The sequence below is a fragment of the Amblyomma mixtum genome, chromosome 6 (genome assembly GCF_055824585.1).
Source record: "Amblyomma mixtum isolate Tamu chromosome 6, ASM5582458v1, whole genome shotgun sequence".
Classification (NCBI taxonomy): domain Eukaryota; kingdom Metazoa; phylum Arthropoda; class Arachnida; order Ixodida; family Ixodidae; genus Amblyomma; species Amblyomma mixtum.
Genome location: NC_143017.1, coordinates 126,356,921 through 126,380,875, shown reverse-complemented (window position 1 = coordinate 126,380,875; position 23,955 = coordinate 126,356,921). Strand labels below are relative to the sequence as shown.

The following is a 23,955-nucleotide window of genomic DNA, read 5'->3' as shown; positions in this document are numbered from 1 at the left end:
AGGTTTAAAGGGACACTGAGGAGAAATTGAAGTTGGCTTGTATCGACAGAATACCAGCTCCTGATTACAAAAACGCCACTCATACTGACAACAAAGCTCTTGTAACGTAGGAAAGAGCAAGAACCAAAATACAGGTATCGCCGCCACAGGCCAAACTCGCAAGTACAAGCGTGATGACGTCATAGGACAAAACAGTGTTGCTAGAACCAATGGTTCTATTAACACTGGGACACGAGAAGCCACGAATCACTGAGGCGCAGCCAATGCATGCGCAAATCTCCTTGACGTCGCCAGATGGCACCAGGTACCCGGCAGCTACGCGCGCGCTTGCAGCATCGGGATCAATCAGCGCCTGGTCACCGGTGTTAGGCGGGCTCCCGGTATTCCGCTAATGGTAACGAGGTACACGGTATGCTAACGGTGTCTATTTGCGAGAACTTCGTTGACGACTTCAAGAACGGGATCCATCGTAACGCTGGCAAAACGCCGGCACAAACGTAAACGAAGCGACGGTAGCGACGGCCGCAATAGATGATAGATGCTTTCACCGTGCGGCCGGCGGTAGCTTTCTTTCCGGCTGCTGCTGGGCTGTACTGCTGGTCGCCAGAAATCACGGAGTCTGCGTTACGTCATGTTTCACGTCACTTAGTCCTGTGTCGTCATAGGAGAATCCCAAGTTTGAATCAGAGCGGTGGGAAAAACTTTTTCAACTTCGAATCCAAATTTCTTAAAAATAAATGCATCTTTCGCTGCCGGCCAAGTGGCAAAAAAGCCATGAAATGCCGAGCTATCAGATTTTGCTATAAATAAAAACATTAATAGAGCTCTCCTCAGTGTCCCTTTAACTGTTGTGCCTGCCTGAGAAAACTGTCCGTACAGCCTGCCAGGTGTATTGTGACGCATATCTAAAGCAGCAAAAGTTTGCATGCTTCTGTGGCTACTATAGGCCAATATAAGGCAATCCCTCACCTCAAGAGTTAAAAAAAATTTGCTAATACACGCATGAAGCACTGTGTTGACCTGCTGTAAAGAAATGCATTAAGCCATTTTCTTTTCCTCCTGCTGCCACAGAATTTTGTTCCTGTAGTGTATGTTGAGGTTGTCTTCCTCTTCTTCATTTACTGCTTCTTCCAAGCTCACCTACATGGATACCCTATCCTCCTATCCATGCTGCCATGCATACGGTGTACACTGCATGCATTTTTGTGCAGTCCACTCTTAGGATATGCGTGGCCCTTTTTTTGATGGAGGTGAGCTTGGATTGTTGTTCATTCATTCATTTATTGTACCCTTAAAGGCCCTTTTCGGGCATTACATAAGAGGGGGGGGGGAACAGTTGAAATACAAAGTAAAGAGAATAACAATGTTAATACAGTAAAATATAACACAATGCAATGCAAGAATAAAAAAGAATAAAAAAGAAAAAAAAAACAAAAACACAAAGAACTGGAGTACACTAGGAAATGTTAAGATGCAGTTCTAATCAATACATGGTGGCGGATAGGCTAAAGGAAGGAATAGTAACAAGAAAAGTAAATGGTGAAATCAAAGCATGCGGTTGTTTTTTCATTTGCTGTAATGTTCGATTAGTGCGTCTCTAAATTTACTAGCGCCACGCTTGTTTACAATGTGGTCTGGTAACTGGTTCCAATTTTCTATTGCTGTAGGTAGAAATGATTTATTGAAGGCGATTGTAGAACCATGTAAACGCTGAACACTCAGGGAACATTCAGGTTTGGGTTTAATGTCCCAAAGCAACTCTGGCTATGAGGGGCACCGTAACATTCAGGTTTGGGTTTAATGTCCCAAAGCAACTCTGGCTATGAGGGGCACCGTAGTTAAGGTCTCTGGATATTTCTACCACCTGGGGATCTTTAACATGCACTGACACCGTACAGTACGCGGGCCTTTAGAATATCGCCTCCATCGAAATTCGACTGCCGCGGCTGGGATCGAACCCGTGTCTTTTGGGTCAGCAGCCAAGCGCCATAACCACTGAGCCACTGCGGCGACTGTGTTGTTCAGGATTGCTGTGCGTCGAGCACACATAAGTGTTGGCACAGAAATCTGGTGGGCTAGCTACAGAAAGCCTTTCTGCATTAAAAAAATCTTGTTAACCAGTAGTGGAAAATTCGACCAGACTTGGTCTTGGAGAGGTGTGCACTGGAGTGGTGAAAATTTGCGAGGTGTAATTTTGAGCCAGCTGTTCCTGCATATGGTTGTCGTAATGGTGTGTTTGTTGGACTCTCTGCAGCCGAGCCTCGCTGAGCTGGAGCAGGAGAGACAGCGGTTGCGTCAGGAGCTGTCGCGCTTGCAGGATGCCAGACAGCTGCCGCCCTGCTCAGAGGAGGAAGATGGAGGTGCGTGTTGCCTTGCCCGGCGGCTGCGTAGAGGGGAAGATTGGCCCTTGTTGAGACTTTCTTGCTCCCTCTGTATTGGGAGGACATTTATTGAAGAGCGCTATGGCATTGTGGCAAATCAGTCAGCATGACCCACCTGATTGGGGAAATGTGGAAGAAAGCCCATGCGGCCTGCTTGGTTCCTGCAAGCTAGGGCTTGAGAGATGCATCATGAAAAGGTCGAGGCTGGTGGAAAGAAAAAAGAAAAACTGAATTCCAGAAAGCTAGCAGACCAAATCGGGTGCGCAAGGTCTACCAAGTGTGCTTGCCTTTTAAACCCGGTTTCTTTTTTTTTTTTTTACGATGACGGACCATTTCTCTTGTTTACCCATTCTGCCAGGTGAAGGAACTGTGATAGGAAACTACTAAAGAATAGGCGAGGGTTGCATTCCTGCATGGGATTCCTAGTGTCAGCCCTCTCCTCCTCTGGCTCCACTTCTTCCCTATGAGAATGCACCAGTTTTTTAGTCATTGACTTGTAAACGTGACAGATGTAAGCATAGAAGAAAAAAATTTTATGGCACATGGGTGGTGTGAAAACATAAGATACAAAAACCGTGTAAAGTCCCTCAGTGGGTCAGTTTTTATTTTCCAGGAAATAACTTTCTGCTGGTGGCAGAGATAAAAGGTGTGTTTGCCTGATGAGGTCTCTGCCCCTGTGAGTCTGTCAAAAGTGTGCAGTCTTTTGTGTGCTGCATTGAAGCAGACATCAGGCAGAGCTGCTATGGCATCCCCAGTGTTCTGGAAGCTCTGCGCTGAATAGAAGACCCCCCCCCATTACAGCCTGCAAGCGCGAGGAGTGCTACTGGAGCTGTGCAGCATGCCCAGGCAACTGCTGTGGTCATAATTGATGTTTGTGAAAGCTCTTGTCATGAATTGTAGGGATTTTGACGTAAAACTTTTCAGAAATGGTAATTACTCATTAGCATCCACTTGAGTGCAGCTGTACGGCTGCAAAGGTAACTTACAAAGCTGTTTATCTGATTGGCCTTGCCCTACGTGCTGCCATTTGTACTGGTTATCTTACTGGGTAGAGCCACTGCCCCAGGCAGGTGGTGATCCCGGGTTTAGTACCTTGACCAGGACAAGTTTTTCTGTTGTGTTTCCGAGAAAGCTGTCAAGCTTTCCTTTGGAGCTGTGTGGCTGCACTTAGGTGAACTCTGATTAGTACTTGCTCCCTAATTGCAATCTGCTCCACCTCGGGGGTTTTCCCAACAGACTGGATTAAAATCTTTACATATCCACATGTGCAGCGCCATCCTTTCTGCTGCATATGCATAGCTGCCAGTTTTTCCGAATTGCCTGGTAGACTCCCAAAGTTCAACTGATCCTCCCGACGTTCGGAATCACTATTTGGTTGGTTGGAGTGGGTTGGCAGGTGTGCATATAGCACGTGCCAGAAGTTTCTGGTCTGAGCTAGGCAATAGACATTCACTTTTCTGCATCGTGGAAGCCAGAAAGCGTGTGTAAGGTCCCAAACCGTGCATCCCAGCAAGCCGTGCGTGCCACGCAGGTGTGCTTGCGGTAGCGGCGGACGATGAGCTGACGCCCAGCGAGATTTGCCGTGAGGCTGCAGTGCAGACGCTGGAAGAGGCCGTCTGTCACTGCCCGACTACAGACCTGGACGCCGAGGAGGAGCTGCCACAACCCCCACAGGCGCCCGTCTACTTCTGAGCACAAGTGCCTGCTGCAGCATGCCCTTCCCCTCGCCAGTTGTAGATACCTTGCCCAGAGGAGGGGAAGGAGGACGCTGCCACACCCTGCTGTACATAGTTTTTCTATGTGTCCGCTATCTCTCTCTCTCTCTTTAATTTAATGACAGCAAATAAACCAGTTGGCCGTGCATCTGCACTTCGGTCTCGTGTCAGTGAACAGCTCACAGCCTTTGCCCTCTGACCAGTGTGAAGGTTGGCACAAGCTCACACTTGCACTGGGTATGGAAACTAAAATCCTATCACATTTAACAACAGAGGTGTACTCTCTGGTGTACAGAGGGGTAAATAACTCTTGCTCTGTTTCTAGTGCATGTGTGGCCAATCCATGCATAATTTGTACCAAGCCAGACTTATACCCCTGTCACACGGGCGTTTCGAAGGCCCTCGAACGGATAGTCTATCGACTCAAAGGCGATCGAGCGCTGCTACACGGGCAATTTGAATGGCCATCGAGTCAATAGTCTATTGAGTCAACGGAGCAACGCGGAACTCTATCGAGATTTGGAGGGCCTTCGAGCGTTGCTCAATGTTGTTAGCATTTTCAAAGCTGGACCCCTCGTTTCAGACTGAATTATTGTTTTTGCTGCCTTTTTCAGTCCATTCACTGGTCTTGAATGGGGCATTGGTCTTTCACTTCGTCTCATCTTGCCTATAAGAAAACGTATAAGGGATAAATTTGCTTTATTTTTTATTTAGAGTGACAATTCTGCTGCTGCTAGGCCTAAGAGGGGAGAGGGTTTGTTGACAGTAATGGTTCCCGTCTTGACAACCAGATGGCGCCACTGTAGGCTGAGTTTATTTTTGCGTCTCTGCTAGCATACGCTGAACTAAATGTGGGAATGCGCCTGCGTTTAGCATACGTAAGCGTGCATACGCTCGTGGTACGTAGACAGCGTAAATTTATGCTCTTTTCTCACTGTATCTGTGTACGCCGTGAGCGGCAATGTGGTGTGCAAAAGCGAGAAACAGCAGCAGCGCGTCAGTTTCACCTCGCCCGGGCGTCAACAGATGAAAACAGGTCCTAGTTTTTGCGGCGAGCGAATCTGCTTCACTTGCCGGATTTTTGGACAAGTGAGAACGTAGCGACTGCGGCGCCACACGGCTTGGTGTAAGACGCAAGAACCATTTCAATGGCCATTAAGATTTGCCGTGTAGCAGGACCACAACTCCCTCGAGTTCGATGGCGATCGAAAATCTCGAAGGCCCTCAACTCGATGGCCATTGAAACTGGCCGTGTGACAGGGGTATTACAAAAGTGTGCTTGATTGCATTGCGTCAACAGCACGTTTTACGGAGCTAAACTATATGACCAACTCTCTCTCCCTCTCATACACTCACACACACCGCGTGCTCTACTCCAAGAGAGGACTATACTGCTAATGCAGTAAAAGGAGAAAATTGCATGACTGATATAGAGAGAAACGAGGGATGGGTGGCATCATGTTAGCTGCTGGTACAGTTTCATTACTGATGCGTCCATGTTCATCCCACTTGTCGGTTCCTGCGGGATTTTTTGCTGCACATGCCATATGCGTCTCCGAAAGTTGTGCAAAGAGCTGGACCTGAGTGAAGCGCTATTTTTCAATATATTTTCAGTATATTTTCAATATACATACCTATTGAAAAGAAGTTGTTTATAGTCAGTCACCCGTTTAGCCAGTCAATGTGCACACCAGATGTTTGGTAACACTATAGGTGGCATCATACATTGCTGGAAGTCCAGTATCGGTTTCAGTTCCCTGGTTTTGTCTGTTTTATTTGATTATTTTCTTCATCATTTGAACTAATCATAGGAACAATAAGACAGAGAGGTCCAAGGAATATATCGTTATAGCTCAGAATGTTCGAAAACCCTGTGTAGTTGCCCTTTAAGGACTGTGGTGTAGTTTTGTGACATGTAAATGAAGCGATTTAAACAGTGCAATGACATTGGAAAAGGAATATAACTTGCCCTCTTTACTTCCACTCCCATTCGAAGCTGTTATGCATGTCCAAAATTTGCAAGCCCAAAATATGCCAGATACATGCACCAAGAATAGATAAGTAACAGCACAGCCTCTGTGCTGATGTAGGTTTTAGCTCACGGAAATGCATGAAAAATGGGATGGGGGGTATCTTCTTTTGTTACATTATTGGGTGCATTTTTGGGTACGGATGAAAGCTTTCAAAAGTGACTGGCAGGTGTCACCAGAGCACATTTGCTTGTTGGTGAAGCTAAGCCACATCCAGCCTCTGCTTGCAAAAAAATGGCCAAGGCAGTCGATATACAGTTTGTTTAGTGCTCAGAACCAGTGACTAATGATATTGATATTGCATGTTGCAGTGATAAAATTGGCTGCTAGAGGCGGCTGCTAAACTTTGTTATTCACTCTTGTTATACTACTACTGCTAAATCGATATGAACTGCAAATGCTGCAAACAGCACATTTGTTGGCGGTTTGCGCCCATTTGATTCCTTTGCATGAAACTTTCTTGATAGCAACAACACATCCCGCAAAGACTGTAAGCGAAATATAGTCATAAATTTAGCAGCTGATGAATGCTACTTGTTGCCTTTAACTCTGGATGTTGTATCACAAATAGTACCAGCTTCCTTTCAGCATTTCTCACGTTTGTAAGGTGTAAAAAGGTGCTTTCCATGCCTAGCAACTGGCTACTAAAATTTGGTATTGGTAACTTTCTAGCCTGAACTGGTTGCATCTGCTGTGATAATACATTTTTAGCAAGTCGCAGATGGTAAGCCTTTGAGCAGTGCTGTTCAACAACTGGCTACTCGACTGGTACTCTAGACTGTGCACCTCATTTCATTCCCTGGAACAGGCACTGTTGCAGTCGGATGGATGTTACAAGTCATATGTGGCATCACGGTGGTGGTAGGAGTGCAGGAAATTTGTGACCATGTAGAGTACTATTTTATGCTGCTCGTAAGTGAAAGAATCACAGTGAGCTGACGACACAAGGTGCAACCTACTGCACAGTTTGTGCCCTGGCCATGTTATAGTGTTGCGAGGCACATCTATTGTGGCTGCATATTTCATGTAATTAAACAGCTTCTGGTCTTCACATCTATGGTATGGGACCCACCATACCATAGCTTCAGATCTATGGGACCCACATGCAAAAAAAGACATAAGAGAATTAGAAAAAATACAGAGGCGCGCAGTACGTTTTATATTTAATAAGTACAACAGAACTGATTCCCCATCCTCGTTAATGGCAGCAAATAATATTAAACCTCTTCACGTCGGACGCAAGATAGCCCGTCTATCTTTCCTTCGCCAACTAATCCACGGAAAACTAGGCATCTCTCCAGCCCCCTATGTGCAGTTTTCTGAAACACGTAGAACTCGACGTCATCATAATCACACTTTAGCACCATACTTCGCGCATACTAACGCTTTTAAATTTTCTTTTTTCCCGAAAACTATTGACGAATGGAACGCCCTGCCTCTACAAGCGATATCGGCTGTTGATTTTGACAACGCACTTTGTGAGCTATTTTAGATTGTATATGCGCTACACTGTTGTGTGAATGTGTTTTTCTGCCCTCCCTGCCTAGACCCAAATGAGGGTCTGCAGTGAAAAATAAATAACTTGCAGCCATGGTGCCAACTGCACCAGTAGGGCACTCGAGAACTGAAAAATCGCTGTTGTCTCCTATCTGGATGCAGAACCAGGCATGGCACACTAGAAGTTGCATCAGGGATCTATATATTCATCGCATGTTAATTGCAGCGATCACCTTTTTCACTGCAAAGTCACAGTGCTTCACTAGGCTTTGAATTTAAAAATACTACAGTATAACCTCAGTGACATGAACACGGTTGATATGAATTTGTAAGATTTCCTGGCTGGAGTGCATCGTGTTATGAAGTGAAAAATTTCCGCTCCACTGCACATAATACAAACGTGCAAGCCTTGACCACACCTTCAAGCACTAAACGCTACCTGCACAACACCAAGGTCGTGATTGCCAGTCATGCGGTACGCACCGCAGGCAGTGAGCTGTGGCAACCGGCCGTACATAAATCCACTCAGCTCTAAACAGATCTGTGCGGATACATTTCCAGTGGTTCTGAATGCAAGTTTTGTTTCAGATGACACGAATATTTTCTGTGGCCTTGTGAGATTCGTGTCATCAAGATTCTACTTTAGTTTGGTTTCTGCCTCTACCATTGGTGATGAGGCTTTTTTTGCTTTATTACAATTTTATGACTGGAGGCTAACTTTTCATGCTAGTCCTTGAGAGAATGCAAGAGCCTGGCTTGTTATTGCACACCTTCAATGTTCTCTGGCGCCAAGTCCTGCACGAGATCCAAATAGTGTTCATGGAAATGAGGCAGCACTTCATGCAAATCAGGGCATGACAATCAAAGGGGGCAGTTGCTTGCAAGAGTAATTTAGAAGATGAAGCTGACAGTTAATCACATTATCTCCTAGTCAGACAAAGAAGCTCCATCATATCCACCCGAGGCCACACACTGTCAAAACCACTTCACTACCTTCCGGAAAAAATTGTGCATTGCGTCTTGGACAATTTGTTCACTGCAAACGCCCTTTGCTCCAGAGTTTTTGATATTTTCGTGCGCTTCAAATAAAGATGTAGTAAAAGGTTTTCCTAGCAAAAAAACACTATCCTTGCGCTTTGAAATAGAAGCCCACTAGTATTCTATTCATATGCAGTATAGTTTCCTTTTTCTCACTCCAGCAATGTGCCAACATTATTTTTCTACTACAGTAATAGCCTGGCCATTTGTTATTTTGCACTCTTATTCTTTAAAAACTAACTGATTTTCCGCTGGTGCCCTGCAATTAGTAATAACCATAAAAGGAAAGTGGAAAATTCAAGCTGCAATTTCTCAACTTACATAGAGACAAGGCGACGTTGCTAGTAGAGTTCACAGAAGCCAGCTCTTGTGAAATTCAGATGGTACCTATAAACATGCCATTAACAGAGCATGGCAACACAGCCCTGCTACATACACAATGCGCAGTGCAAAGTGTATGCCATGACATCAACCCTCTCCAGGTGTTGTTTATTGCAGTTATTATCGGTCTTTCAGACAGCAACCCAAACTGTTCATTCAAGGAGTTTTCAAAACACTTCTTCACAATGCATAAAGACTGAGGCAAGGCCCCACACTCGACCACACACGTCACTTCCCTCAGCTTGAGCTGAAAGAGAGTTGTGCCCACCACACCCAGCGCTGGCACCATTTTGCAAGCCAGTTATGGGAATGAATGTGGCTCTGCTTTTCTGCCACACCAATGCTTTCCTTCAAGTCTTTCGCTCTTCCCAGACCAGTTCACTGTCACTACTGCTTGAGCTGTCCGAGGAATCCGTGTTCCTGCTGCTGTCACTGCTGCTGCTGCTGGTTGTAGAATCTCGACGTTGATGACGATTGCGGGAGCGGCTGCGACGGCCCTCTTGGCTGGACGGTTTCTTGCGGTGTGATTTCCGGCGATGTGACTTTCTCTTGTGGCGGTGGCTGCTGCTGGAAGACCTGCACATCAAAAGAACACTACACTGTTTCAACTTCCAGTAGGTTAATAGCTTTCATTCTTGTGGCCAGTGGTTCACTCGCAAAGGCCAGTAGATTGCCGTAAGAAAACATTCGGCACCAGCATCCAAATGTACGATGGTGCCAAACCATTTCGCGACGGGCTACATACAACTTGGGCGATGTCTTCGAGTGGTAGTACGAAGGGTGTTAAGTACTATGTTTTGTCTCCTGCGCTGTGACTTTTTAATTAGATGCTGCAATTAAATGATGTTAGCATTAAAATGGTTGGTTGGTTTATGGGGTTTAACGTCCCAAAGCGACTAAGGCTATGAGAGACGCCGTAGTGGAGGGCTCCGGAAATTTCGACCACCTGGGGTTCTTTTACGTGCACTGACATCGCACAGTACACGGGCCTCTAGAATTTCTCCTCCAAAAAAATTCAACTGCCGCGGCTGGGATCGAACCCGCGTCTTTTGGGTCAGCAGCCGAGCACCATAACCACTGAGCCACCGCGGCGGCAGCATTAAAATGGAAACCTGGAATGTTTTCTTTTTCAGAAACACGTCACTTTCAATACTGCACCAGTGCCATTGCACTTCAGTCACTAGTGCGCTGGTCTCTGCATGCCAACACAGAAGAATGATGTTGGCTGTCGATGACACTAATGCCACACTGCACCTTACAGCCTGGACCTCACACACTCAGACTTCGGGCGGTTTTCCAAGACAAAGAAATATCTATACGATACATGCTTTGCATCAGGCCAAGAGGTTACCAATGCAGCACACCACTGCTGGTGACGTCAACAGGTGTCCTCATTCTTCTATGGTGGCATGCAACACCCCAGAAGTGCATCATCGCTGAGGGGGCTACATAAAGTGATGTGCCCAGAAAGCAGGCCATTCCGAACTTTCATTTGAATCTAACACTTTTCAATTTTATCACTGTTACATTTGTTGCAGCCCAGGAGACAAAACCCATTGGGTGCCTCTCATATTTAATGATCACTGTAGTCAGTGCTGCTAAAATCCTGTACTCCTGTTAGCAATGGTTTTCAACTTTGTATAAGCATGCCGCAATGTAAAGCTTGCGCTGCTAAGTTTGTACAGTTGCACCAGAAAAAAAAAATTCTACTTTTGCAGTTTTCACCACCTTAGGCTTCTTGGCAATTCGTGCAAAACAACTGTCACACTAATAGTCAAAAACAATTGCAAAATATGTACGGTAAAACCTTGTATGGATATGTTTTTTTTTAAAGATGCAGGGGAAAAGGGAAAACATATGATCTAAACCTCCTAATTGTGAATGTTAACTGCTGAATGAGGTACACTTTTCAACCAACATTTTCACTTCATAAAACTGTCGATTGGCATTTTTTGGCACAAAGTCTGAGCAGCTCCTTTTCTAGCGCTTGGAGAATTCAGCCCATATTTGCATTGTCCTTAGCGCGAAAGTAACTTCATAACGGACACGGTCTGCCGATGACAATGACTAAAACAGCCGAAATCTCTTCCGCGTCGTTTCTTTTCTTTTTTTTTATCGGATGCTTCTCCTTGCACCATGCACTGCGGGAAAGCCATCGCGGCGGCTGACTATCGGAGCGTTCTTACTCTTCGGTCCCTAACCCTTAGGCACTGCGAAGAAGCCGCTGCGTTTCTTCTCTTCATGTCTCGTCCCTGCTGAAACAGCCCACTCGGACTTTAGGACAGTTTATTTTTAGATGCTTCTCTCCTTTGCACCACTGCACTTCAGAGAAACCACCATGACGGGAGACTATTGTCGCACTTCAGCTCCCCATGTTGCTTACATCCGGGTTTGGCCCACTCGTGCATTTGGTCGCTTAACGTATTATACTACCAGAATTTGTGCAAATTTTTAACGCAGTAGCCGTGAAATAGTGTCATCCGTAAACATAATAACTGGATGAAAAATTCAGGGGGGCACTTTGTTGACCCAAAGTGCGGTAAGGCGGAAGCCTTAAGCGCGGTGTTGCTGCTTGTGTCTTATGTGTGGTTAAGGTGTTAAGCTTGGCCTCTAAGAGTGGAACGCGACAGCGTCATGCAACGCTGCCAGGGAGTCCACAGAACACCATCGCCCGTTCGGCTGCTCGTCGCTAAATTGGTTTTTGAGGAAAGGAAACATACTGCCTCGCATGTCTCGATGGACACCTGAACCTCACCGTAAGGGAAGGGAGAAAGATGGGAGTGAACGAAGACATCGTATTCACTAGACGCGCCTTTGTTCGTTCCAAACTATTGAGCTGGCATGGCGGAGTGGTTGCGTGCTCGTCTTGCACTCTGGAGATCCTGGTTCGATTCCCCAACTCGACAGATTTACTTCTCGGTTTTATTTATTTACCTGGTCTGACTAGAAAGGTTAATTAGGCTAGTTGGTTAATTAACTAAACTCAGTCACACTTACCTGGAGCATCAGTATACCACCCCTTTAATTGGTTGCATGGTTACTAGCCAAAGTACAATTGGCCGCGTTTGAAATTCGCGCACTGTGACGTCACGACCATTTCGACCATTTCAAAAGCGTGACATTTCTGTCGACAATTCCTGCTTACAACGATGAGGCAATAAAGGCTTCCGCCTTAAAAATACTGTAACTCTATGGCACATATTTGTTGCCCACGATTTTAAGCTTATGAACCAGGTACGTATCAAGGTTTTACTGTATACAGACTTACGTTTCTGAAATTTCCTTTAAGTGAACAATTGCAGCTCTGGCTACAGCAGCAAGCCAACCGGTTAAAGGGCACAGTTTACAGCAAGAGTGTTGTGATTCTTCTCACACAACCATCCTCGGGAGTAAAAATGACACATTAAGGTGATTCTCATGTGCGAGAGGGCTCCATATACCACTTCCCCCGTTGTTTTTACCTTCTACAACCTTACAACTCCAACAGCTTCACGGTAACCTGAAAGAATTTTTCAGCTGAGCCGAAAAGTGAACTGTGTATTTCTAAGAGAAGGTGCACTCACACTAACAACTTAAAAGTTGTCTGCAGTGAGCTAGACCTCAGATGCAGCGCTCCAGCGATGAGAAAGAAGCCGAATGGCAAAACCAGAACTCACCGCCTACGCTTCTTGTGTTTGGGGGGATTGAACTCCTCAGGGTAGAGCTCCCGGTAGCCACTGTGGCCCCATCTGAACCACAGAAATGCAAACAAGTCTAAAGTTCCAAATCCTCTCTTCATTTGTGCCAATCAAAACACACTTCATGCTGTTGAAGAGCAGAGGTTTTGTGCACCTTCTTCATTTCCTTCTTTTTCATTTTTCTTTTTGGTTGGCATTTACTTTCATGCTGCATGGTATTTAATGTTCAAAGCTTGTGCTATCAGTAGCTTACATGATAAAACTTTTGCTCACACTGTTAAGCTACGCATGCATGCACAATCCTGTCAGTTTCATAGAAGAGGCAAGGTACTTCCCTTCAAGGTTTTTGGAAGCAGGTATGATGCCAATCACAACATGGCATCACAACACTAAATAAAGGCTTCAGATTTACCGTCATTTCATCCTGCCAACAAGTGAGTGAAAGTCAGGATTTTACTTTGACGTTCAAATGAACATGTCAGTGCCACCTCTCTTCATGATAATCAGCGCCTAAGTGCCCTTCCTCAAAGATATGCACATAGGTTATGAAAGCCCAGACAACTCTTTGCACAGAATAAAAATTTAAGTAGCATAAACTCCAAATGAAAATGAAAAGAAGGCCACTGTGATATGATTTTGGCTAAAAATGCTGCTCATTAACCATTTTTTTGTAATACAATTCTAATGCAATGGCACCTGAAAGAGTGCTAAGCAAGAAATCAACAGTTACATGGGGCATGCTCAATTCCTAATACAGAAATCGTCACGCCAAAAATCAATTTTTTTTTTATACTGGGGTTCACCACTCCAAAGCTGTACATACGCTTTGAAAGGCAGGCTCAAAAGGCACCGAGTGGAGGTCTCCAGATTAATTTTGACTACTGCAGCCATAAATTGACAATATATAGTGGCTAGCAACCTCGCAAAATGATTCCTCAAAGCAGATGCCACTCATGATACAGTTGGCACATGTGTAGTATGCCATGCTATGTCCCACTGTAACTTGGCAAGCTGCTTAAGCAGTCGGTGGAGTGAGGCAATAACATCTGTGTAGTCAGTCACGGGCATACTGTCATGCAGACCTTCTTCCCATCACACTGGAATGAAGTGGAAGACGCTCTCCATGCTCTGCAATGCACAGGTTTGGTATGAAGAACGCCTAGTCTCCACAACTTAGAGAACCATATTTCATGCAAGTCAGCTGCAGCTCCTAAAGATCGAAGTGCACACACTTGGTAATATAACACAGACATGCATCCATGTGTCCCGTAAGAATGCATAATTTTGGCAGATGTGCAAAGAGTACAATTTCGAAACTATGCAGCTTGTGAAACTTCGCAGAGCCAGACTTTCTCCCATGCAACTGCGGGAGGCCATTTCTGCTTGAAGTTGGTATGGCTATGCAGCTGGCTTGCAGCCTGAACAGTGGCAGCAGAAAAGGACACAAAGATTTAAGCATGACGGGTGCTAAATATGTCTTGACAAGTTGAAAGCACTCGCTGCTAGCAGGCACATGTGCCAGAAAAGGTGCATAAAAGCGCATACAAACTCACTTAGTTTACGACAGTTGCAATATTGGATGCTGAAGGTCAACATAAAGTTATTGTCAAAAGCGTTAAGTGCATGATATACGAGGTCTGTTAGAAAAGTATCCGACCTTTGGCCGAAGAAAAAAAACTGGCATAACTGGAGCGTTAGAAACCTAATCACCTTCAAAGTAGTCTCCTTGGGGCCCCATATACATCTCCCAGCGGTGCTGCCATTGTTGGAAGTATTCCGAAAAGGCCCTTTTCGGAATGGAATTTAGCTCTGCTGTCGTTGCAGCCATAATGTCCTTTCTTTTCTGAAATTGCGCTCCTTTCAATGACCTCTTGATTTTAGGAAACTGCCAGAAGTCGTAGGGGGACATATCAGGAGAGTAAGGAGCCTGTTGAACTACAGGAGTCTCGTTTTTCGCCAGAAAAGTCTGAATCAAATGCGAGGAATGTGCAGGAGCAATGCCGCGAGGGATGCGCCAATTTCTTGTTGACCTCAATTCCGGTCTCTTGCGCCGCACAGCACCACGTAGGCGATGGAGGACATCCCTGTAGTACTGTTTAGTCATTCTTTGACCCTGTGGGGTGTGTACTCGTGGTGTGCCACACAGAGGGAGTCAAAAAAGCAGTCAGCATCACCTTGACATTGTTGCGCACTTGGCAGGCCTTCTTTGGTCTTGGTGACGTGGAATGCGTCCTCTGTGACGACTGGGATTTGGTTTCCGGGTCGTACCCGTACACCCAAGACTCGTCACTAGTGATTACGGCGTCGGTGAAGTCAGGGTAACTGTTTGTGGAATCCAGCATCTCCTGTGAGACTTCAATACGAAGCTGCTTTTTCTCCACCGTCAGCAGCTTCGGCACATATTTCGCCGCAACTCTCTCCATGGCCAAATCTTCGGTGATAATGGAATGTGCAGAAAAATTGCTGATGTCCACCTCTTCCGCAATTTCTCGGATAGTCACATAACAGTCCCGCATCACCACAGCGTTCACTTCGGCAATTACCTGGTCATTTCGGCATGTTGATGGCCGACCGGAGCGTGGCTCTCTCTCCACGGATGTGCGGCCGTCTTAAAACCAGTTGCACCACTGCTTAATCTGTGTGCTGCTCATAGCATCATCACCGAAAGCCGTCTGAACATTTCGAATAATTTCCACTTGGCTATCGCCAAGTTTCTGGCAAAATTTGAGGTAGTAGCGCTGCTCCTCTCGCTCCGCCATTTTCCTTGCAACAAAAAACCGACGAGAGCACTGCGCACTCCCTCACCCAAACGCTGCTTCCCAGCGACTGACCCTATAGGCAGGCGGGAAAAAATTCGTGCATGCGCACGAGGGTTCAAGGTCGGCTGCTGTAAGCGCGCTTGTTTCATATCCATCAGGTGTTCGCAAAAAAAAAAATAAAGTCAGATACTTTTCTAACAGACCTCGTATATGTGGCTATTTCAGTACTGAGAAATAAATGCATTTAAGAACCACCTGCATGCTTGATTTTAATTTCGGTTCATCAAAATAAGCCACTGCTGACTCATTTCAGTTGAGGGAGCTTTCAACTGGAAAACATTTCTTCAAGGCAGGCCTCTGAAGTTCAATTCATTCAAGTGGTATTTTACTGTACGCCCATCACACTAACCTTTCCTGTGAGCTGCTCGCACCAGCTGGTGACGGCCGCTGGGAGGAGTGGCGCCGCTTGGCGGGACGCTCGGCGGGCCGTCTCTGGTGCTGCCGAGCACGCAGAGCTTCATCTGACACCATCATGGTGAGGCCCCGTTCCAACTCCCACTGACGCCACATCTCTTGCTCTTCGAGCACCTGCAGTAGAGAGTAGAGAGCACTGCTCAGCTAGCCTCATTAGCAAACAAACTATCGGGGCCAGAAGCGGTAGCTACTCAGGGACCCTTGTTCAGGGTAGTATACACAACTGAAAACACCCATGTTCACCCACAGGCCATTAACACCTTAAAGGTGCACTGAAGAGGAATCTGAACTCATCTTTTTGCCGCGGGAACTCAATCTACACGTTCCGAGCATTCTTAGAAACATCGATTTATTGCCCTGTGTGGCCGATTTCCCTAATTAAATCGAATTAACGTCCGGCTGCCGCCTTTCTTTTTTTTAATTCTCCTTCGTACGGTGGGCGGAGCCGACCAACGTGGGGAGTGCCTTTCACCCAGTCCCGTGGCGGCTTACCGCTCTGCCATCAGCGGAGTAATACGTAGTAGTCCGTAGAAGCAAATAGTCCGTGCGTATTTTTATTTCTGCGGGCTTTTTTTGTGGTTATATTATCCGGAAATGAAACTATTTATTCACGGAAACCTAAAAAACAAAATGAAGCGAAAGCAAAGCCTCCATGGAGCTGGCTGAAGGGCACTCCACGCGTTGGTCGACTCCGCCCACCGTACGAGGGAGAATTAAAAAAAAAAGGCAGGAGCCGGACGTTAATTCGATTTAATTAGGGAAGTCGGCCACACAGGGCAATAAGTCGCAGTTTCTAAGAATGCTAGGAACGTGTAGGTCGAGTTCCCGCGGCAAAAAGACGATTTCAGATTCCTCTTTAGTGCACCTTTAACAGGAAAGTTTTGTTTCAATCTCCAACCACACCCTGCAGAGTTTTCTGCCAAGAAAATGAACAAAACAGTTTACTACATAAGTCAATCTGGACCCACTTCTTATAAGTCAAAATACGTTTGTTGCCACATATTAAAGTCACATTCTGTAGATCCCCATACGTTTTTCTCAAAGTGTGGTAGGTCTTGACGCACGGAGTCTCACTGAACATGGGCTTATTTAACAATGCCACACGTTCATTGTCTTCGTCATCTGGAGAGGTCTCACTATCAAGCAGCCAATATGCGTCAGTACTGCAGTCATCATCACTTTGTTCGAGCAACACTTAATTTTCCATGTCTGTCAAAAACGTTCACTGCTTTTTGAGCACCCATGTTGCAACCTTTGCATTTCCCACCAGAATGAGCTACTTTTCTCGCCACATATTTCACATAATCAGAGACAGCCTTATTGAGACAGTTTATGTTAGTGTCGACAGGCAGCAGCAGTTAAAAATATTGATGCATCCTGCATGCCCGCTACAATCAAGTAGTGTCTTTGGATGTGCTCCCTGAAGGCGTAAATAGGGCAGTGCGTCTATAGAGCACTGGAGCCATCCGATGTGTAGGTGTAGAAAAAAACAAGTGGAGCATGCTGCAGTACTCTTACTCCAATCATTCCTTGTCCAGTGAAAAGCAAGAGGTAAAGCGCAAGCATGCTGAAACCATCGCACATGAACACATCACAACTCTAACTTGCAATAGGCTAGGCATGAATGCAGTTAAAACAGAGTCTAATCCATTGCTTTTGTCCTTGCCTGAGTACACATAACTTTGGTTTCTATGCTCACACGAAGGCAAGGAGTTCATCTTCTGGGTAAAAGATATTTTAGCAGATGGCTAGTACATCACACTAGGCAGGGTTTGGAACAAAGACTGGAAATGAGAGCTCTTGGTAGAGAACTATGAAAGAACCGTTTTAGTTAATAGGATGGCTATATTCTGCAGTGCACTATGATCCTCACATGCACCTGTGATCACAACAACACGCCTTATCATATCGAATGCGACCTTATGTTGTACATGGTGGCCCTTCGCAACCATGGGCCCCCGGACATCATGGCATTGCAAGGAACGAAAGGGCCCATGCTCTCACTCGAGAAGCTCAGACACTGGTCTACAATGAACACTGGTTTCGGGAGTAAAATTGCCCAGAAAAAATATGCCAGCCATTGAAAGCACTGCAGACAGCACCTCAAAAACCTTTGCCTGAAATGCCGCATCCTTCCACCCTTCAGTGCTGACTTCACATGCCAAGAAGGAACATACATTTTCCAAGCACAAACACTTTCACTCCCATGTTACCCAACAGCTCTCATAATTAATCAACCTGGAATTCCCCAATCTGTGGTGCTTATCCTGCCACAAAACATCTGTACTGGACTTTTGCTTGCGCCCAACAAGTACCAAACCATACTTCCATCCTCTACATGGGACAACTGCACCACTCGGTCAACAAACCTTTGCCTTGTTCTGTGGCCTTGCCTAGCACGACACACCGCCCAAGTGGTAGACCCTACATACCCTCTCCCTCATATGCCTGCAGGTCAACTATTCTTCGCAACTCAGGTTTGGGTTGTCATAAATAAAATGCTTCACACAATCATTCACTCCAATAACAGTTAAAGTAGAGATGTTTGTGCAAACATGGACATATCTCAGAAATCCAAAACCTTCTGCATAAGGTGCACCATGGCATCCTGCTTACAGCGATCAAATGTTGAGATACTACTCTACAATCTGTCAAGGTTTCTCTCAACTCTGTTTGCTTACTGCGATCAAATGTTGAGATACTACTCTACAATCTGTCAAGGTTTCTTTCAACTCTTTCTTTCAACAACTCTTTCAACTCAAAAATCGCATTTCAAAATTAAAAGAACGGTATCGGCGCCCTGATGTCTACTTCGTGTACTTCAGTAACGAATAAAAAACTGTACTCTACTTGAAAGTTTTGCCGCCGCGGTGGCTCAGTGGTTATGGCACTCGGCTGCTTACCCGAAAGACGCGGGTTCGATATCGGCCGCGGCGGTCGAATTTCTTTGGAGGCGAAATTATAGAGGCCCGTGTACAGTGCGATGTCAGTGCACTTTAAAGAACCCCAGGAGGTCGAAATTTCCGGAGCCCTTCACTACGGCGTCCCTCATAGCCTGAGTCGCTTTGGGACGTTAAACCCCAATAAACCACTCTTGAAAGTTTTGAACTTTACTGCAAGCATGTCATGAAAACTGGGTCAAGAGGCTTCTTCCGAACGGTGGGGCTAACATGAATGGCCGCGAGGTTAAGATTCAAGTAGCAAGAATTTGACATGCCTGGCGGCAACGGCTGCCTTCAAGGATAAGTAGCATGCCATTGGTAAAAAAATTATGAGATAGGAGGCTATAAATGGCACCACGAGACCACGAACCCCGGGCCTCAGCCACAGCTGATCAAATGCCACTCTCGGAAGTTCGATATATGGGGTTTCGGGTAACAGCTGTGTTATAGAATATAATGGTTATCTCCTGCTCAAGAGTGCTTGCTATGGTATGCCAGGCATGGGGTCCATGTGAAGGAAACAACGAAGCAAAGGAAGCGCGAGGTAATTTAAACCAGACTCGCGACCCCAAATCTGAGAAAAACAAGCAGCTCGGTCGTTCCCTTTTAGCACGAAAGCAGGCGGCCTGTGCACGGCGTTGCAGGAGCGGGAACGTGAGCTAGCTCAAGAACCAGGAACATGAGAACGCAGCCACGAAGACACACAAGACGGTCAAGCCTACGATCCTGGATTATGTGGCCGCCTGGCTAAACTCGCCCAGACCGTATAGTGCTCGGCTTTTGCAAAAGTTAAGGGAACACGCACCGCATGCTTACCCTGTTGTGATGGTCAACACTGCTGATAGTATTGCGCAAAAGGTCCTTCGCTGCGCGCGAGAACATCTTCGGCAGCGGTAAATAACCACCTGAACTCGCTACACTTTGTCCGGGGCACTAGACACGAAACGTCACTTTCTCGCGAGGAGAAGGGCCTTGCACAAAGGGCCGGAGCCCACAGCCGGTGCCTGTCGCCCGCTCGCTGCTGGCGCCTTCGTGTCAAGACATCAGATCCCTCTTATGGCGTTTGCTTTCACTGAAGCTGGGCACCCAGGAAAACATCTCTCCAAGTTGTAGTTGTTAAGCGCCACTGACGCTGCGTCCTCTCCGTGCAAACATACCCAGGTTTCTTAATAAGGCATCTACACCACTGTCTAAACATAACGCACTGCACCTACAACAGGGTGCAGCTAGAGTGTCCTACCCCAGCCGTGCAGCCCCAGCTGCACAGCAAAACAAAACCTGCAATTTTATAGTTCTGACGCACGCGTTTGTCGTAGATTGTCGCAGTTCGTGCTTCCGCTAACGTAGCAGCGGTAGTGTGGTAGGCGCGTAGGAGTTTCAGTTGTTTAAACGTTTCTGCAGTTATGCTTTAAAAAAAAAATCTCTAATTACATAGAATTTTCTCATTAAGGAAACGGGGGAGTTTGTATTCGGAGAATTTTATTTCTTATCGCCTTTCGTCACATTTGTTCCTTCACCTACCTTTTTTTTCTTGTCATTGAGCTTTCTTTAACCTACATTTTTCTTTCTTGAGCTGAAAATTTTAGAATAAAGAATTTGAATGGCCGCTTTGTTCATGGATCCAGTCACCCCAAATCATGCCAAATCTTCGTCCAAGCCAATAATGGCGCGGGAACTCGAAACCGCATGTCCGTCCTTCAGTCCATAAATTTTTGTGAGCTGCGAGAAGTTATGACAAACGATAAAAACTTTTACTTCGTTGAAAACCAGCAGCAGCGAGACTGTATACTGCCGTGAAGCGCGTGCGCCATGAAGTATACAATTCCGGGACCAAACGTGAAGCTGTTCGGTCGCGCCGTGCAGACGTTGACCAAGATCGGCGACGAAGTGTATGTGATCGCTGACGACCGGACGCTGTCGTTAAAAGCATTTAGCGCCTCGCGAAGCTCGTACATGTGCTTCAGCTTCGAGCGAAGCTTCTTCAGCGCCAGTGAAGTGTCGAACGAAGGCTACCGGGGCAAGCTGAGCGCGCGCTCGAGCCTGCTGGCCTTCCGGTCCGTTCAGACGCTCGACCGGACAGTCGAGGAGTGTGTGGTTGAGCTGACCGGTGACCAGGCGTTGGTGGCACTACGCTATCGGCGTGGCCTGACCAAACGCTTCTGGCTTCCACTAATCGAGTACGAGGAACTGCAGTTCTCGTTCCGAGCGGACTCGTACGTGAGAAGTGTGTGCGGGCAAGCCAAGCTGCTGTCTGATGTGCTCGGAAACTTTCCCATCAACGTTCCCGAGGTGACACTGCGGCTCTCCCCTGCGCGGCTCGACGTTTGCACGCACCTGGAGGGCGCCGATACGCAACGCGCGGTTCGCACCAGCGTCACTGTGCAAGCCGCCGAACTCGACGACCTGCAGTGCGATGGCGACGACAGCATCGAACTGACGCTGTGCCTGCGTGGTCTACGTGCGGCACTGGGCTTCTGCGAAAGCTTGACGGTGCGCTTGCAGCTAGACGCGCCGGGCATGCCATTAGTGGGACAGTTGCACGGTGTTCCGGGACTCGCGGCAACTTACGTGGCCGCCACTCTGGCCGCCGGCGGCCGAGCCGGCCGAGCCCTGGCGAGCACTGCGGTGCCTCCTCCGTCGTTGCCCGAGCGCAGACCACGCGAGAATGCCGATGCCGGCAAGCGCCACCGGGCATTCTTGCTGGGTTTGTCGCGGCCGCCGCTGGATGGCTTCACTTCGCAGATGCCGCATGATGACCAGGTGCTCGCTGAGGCTAGTGACGAGGAAGGCTAACGCCGGTGGATGCAAATTAAGTGCCGACATCGCAGAGCCAAAACTTGCAACAGCCTAGGTTCGGGTGCTTGCGCCCTTTCACCGGACTGAGCAGTCAGTGTGCAACAAAGGAATTTGCAGAGCAAAGCATGCAACTGCCTTTTGTTGCCTCTTGCACAGCTGATGGCTGTGCAAGAGGCATTTAACAAGATGGTAGGTTTTGCTTTACCAGAAGAACATGGTTATTTATTCCAGCGAAAGCTGAAATATTGATGCCAGGAGCGAAAAAGGACACATGACAAGCACAGACTTTTAATTAGTGGCACATGTGCATGGCTCTTTGCCACACTTGCTTGTACTGAGAAGTGGACACATTTCTTGCATTATGTGGCTTTACATGAGTATGTACAGCTCTGCCAAAAGCGGCCTGCCAATTTTTCCCTCTCCAGCCCCTTGCATTAATAGGAGTCAGGCTGATTTCTGTTCCTACTCAGTAAAATGAAACGGAAGGCACCAGCCTGGAAGTTTGGCTCCTTAATTGACAAATGTATGGTCATGTTTTGGGCATAAGATGGAACAGTAATATATATATATATGAGTCAGAATGAGAGAAAATGGAATACAGACTTGACCACTGGAATGACGCTGCATGTGCATGTCTTGTAAAAAAAAGTGCAGTAAAAATAAAATACATTAAAACTAAGGAAACAAAAGATTTTCAGAATGGAGCTGAGCAGAAAAAGAAAGATGTGGAAAAGTTACTTTTGTTTCCTTTCAGACAAAATTAGACATCAAACTGCTTATCCTTGTTTTTACTAAGAATGTGCTTACCCTTCGTAAATTTTTCTCTCCCTCAGGAAGTGTTTGGCTTCAGTGATTTCCAGTTCCTTGTCATATTATGTTTGCATCTGGTCCAGTTTTTTACGCTTTCCCTTTGTTTATGGGGGTTTAACACCCCAAAGCAACTCCAATTATGAGGGACGCCGTAGTGAAGGGCTCCGGAAATTTCAACCACCTGGGGTTCTTTAACGTGCACAAACATTGCACAGTACTCGGGCCACTAGAATTTTGCCTTCATCGAAATTCGACTGCCGGGGTCGGCATCGAACCCACGGCTGCTTTCCCTTTGCTTTCATCTAGCTGATTCAGCAGTGTATGTATGCATATCCAAAGATGATTGCAGTGATAGAAGCTATGGGGAGAGTTGTCACTAAAAACATAGTACTTGTCTTGTTCCTCTGTTTCCTGCCTGCACATTCACTGTGAAATAATATATCAGCAACTCAGCCTCAAGTCTTTGCTTCTGGAATGTTGAGGGCTTGCTTTCAGACTTTTAACGTGCTAGTAACAGACCGATTACTCGCCATCATCAGCACTGTACGACTTTTAATGCATGAATTCTAGAGGAGTTTAGCCAAGGATGCCATTACACTTTTCCCATAGGTGTCTAAACCTCTAAAGGCTGCCTGTTTGCTAAACACAGAAAGGTGCAGGAGCTGACTTAATTCCTGTATTATGTGACATCGCAACTCCACACGAGCAAAGCTAATCAGCAATCGTCGTGATGTGCAAAACAGCGTGCAATACTTTTGCTGAGGACTTTCACCTTTGCTGATCCTGGCCATGGTGGCTGCATCTCAATGCGGGCAAAATGCAAAGATGCTCGTGTGCTGAAACTTTGATGCATGTTAAAGAACCCCAGGCAGAGAAAATTAATTCAGAGCCCTCCACAGCTGTGGCGCATGAAAACTCATGACAAATTTTACAGAATGGAAAGTAGATTGAACCTTTGCTGACTCATCTTAAAGCAGCACGAAACACAGGACGTAGTGGAAGAAACAAGAGATGACACGAGCGCAGTCTAACAACTAAATTTTATTTCTAGTTAGTGGATGTTAGATTGCGCTCGTGTCGTCTCTTGTTTCTTCCACTACGTCGTGTGTTTCACGCTGCTTTAAGATGAATCCGTTCCAACTTGCCCAGTTTTCTGTTCTCATTAACCACTTTGCTGGCCCCTGCAGCAGAGATTCGATCCTGCGACCGGAGTCTTTCAATGCTGCTACTACCGTGGGCTAAGTGGACGAATGCCATGACCACTGGTTCACTGCAACGAGTAAAAAAATAAATTAATGTTTTTGCACTAATATCTGAAGCCACATATGTCTTGGGATTTGAACCAGTGAACGTTACGGCTGCAGCTGCGACGGTCGCATTTTGATGCAGGCAAATGCTAAAAGCCCGTGCACTATGCGATGTCAGTGCACTTTAAGAACCCCAGGTGGTCGAAAT

At 46.4% G+C, this 23,955-nt stretch overlaps 3 protein-coding genes across 11 annotated transcripts in view; 2 read left to right on the top strand and 1 right to left on the bottom strand.

Moving 5' to 3' along the window:
- The window catches only part of LOC149340313 (rho guanine nucleotide exchange factor 11-like), a 107,283-nt gene extending 103,033 nt beyond the window's left edge, over positions 1-4,250 (top strand). For all 8 annotated transcript variants that reach the window (XM_089549058.1, XM_089549056.1, XM_089549059.1 and 5 more), the window contains 2 exons: positions 2,255-2,360; positions 3,913-4,250. In XM_089549058.1, coding sequence (XP_089405184.1) covers positions 2,255-2,360; positions 3,913-4,073 — 267 coding nt within the window. In that variant the 3' untranslated portion in view covers positions 4,074-4,250. The remainder of the gene's footprint in view (positions 1-2,254; positions 2,361-3,912) is intronic.
- Positions 4,251-9,119: 4,869 nt separating this feature from the next.
- On the bottom strand, positions 9,120-20,232 carry LOC149340312 (uncharacterized). 2 transcript variants are annotated; one of them, XM_089549062.1, is made up of 4 exons: positions 19,700-20,232; positions 15,888-16,066; positions 12,699-12,770; positions 9,120-9,618 (listed from the first exon to the last, which is right to left on the bottom strand). In XM_089549062.1, the coding sequence occupies exons 2-4, from the start codon at positions 16,046-16,048 to the stop codon at positions 9,393-9,395; spliced, it is 459 nt and encodes a 152-aa protein (XP_089405188.1). In that variant the 5' UTR covers positions 16,049-16,066; positions 19,700-20,232; the 3' UTR covers positions 9,120-9,392. The 2 variants fall into 2 exon arrangements, with proteins under 2 accessions (XP_089405188.1, XP_089405187.1); XM_089549061.1 differs by having other exon boundaries at positions 19,711-20,232.
- A 309-nt stretch (positions 20,233-20,541) lies between these two features.
- On the top strand, positions 20,542-21,813 carry Rad9 (cell cycle checkpoint control protein Rad9). The gene has a single exon (XM_089550807.1). The coding sequence runs from the start codon at positions 20,704-20,706 to the stop codon at positions 21,685-21,687; it is 984 nt and encodes a 327-aa protein (XP_089406933.1). The 5' UTR covers positions 20,542-20,703; the 3' UTR covers positions 21,688-21,813.
- Positions 21,814-23,955: the final 2,142 nt, after the last annotated feature.

Bases quoted from the DNA above. Each gene is read 5' to 3' on its own strand.
- LOC149340312 (XM_089549061.1), bottom strand. From the start codon at position 19,776: ATGTTCTCGCGCGCAGCGAAGGACCTTTTGCGCAATACTATCAGCAGT. The intron at 12,771-15,887 runs GTTAGTGTGATG...TCTGTGGTTCAG, and splicing joins GCGAGCAGCTCACAGGAAAG to ATGGGGCCACAGTGGCTACC. The intron at 9,619-12,698 runs GTGAGTTCTGGT...TTTGATGTGCAG, and splicing joins AAACACAAGAAGCGTAGGCG to GTCTTCCAGCAGCAGCCACC.
- Rad9 (XM_089550807.1), top strand. From the start codon at position 20,704: ATGAAGTATACAATTCCGGGACCAAACGTGAAGCTGTTCGGTCGCGCC.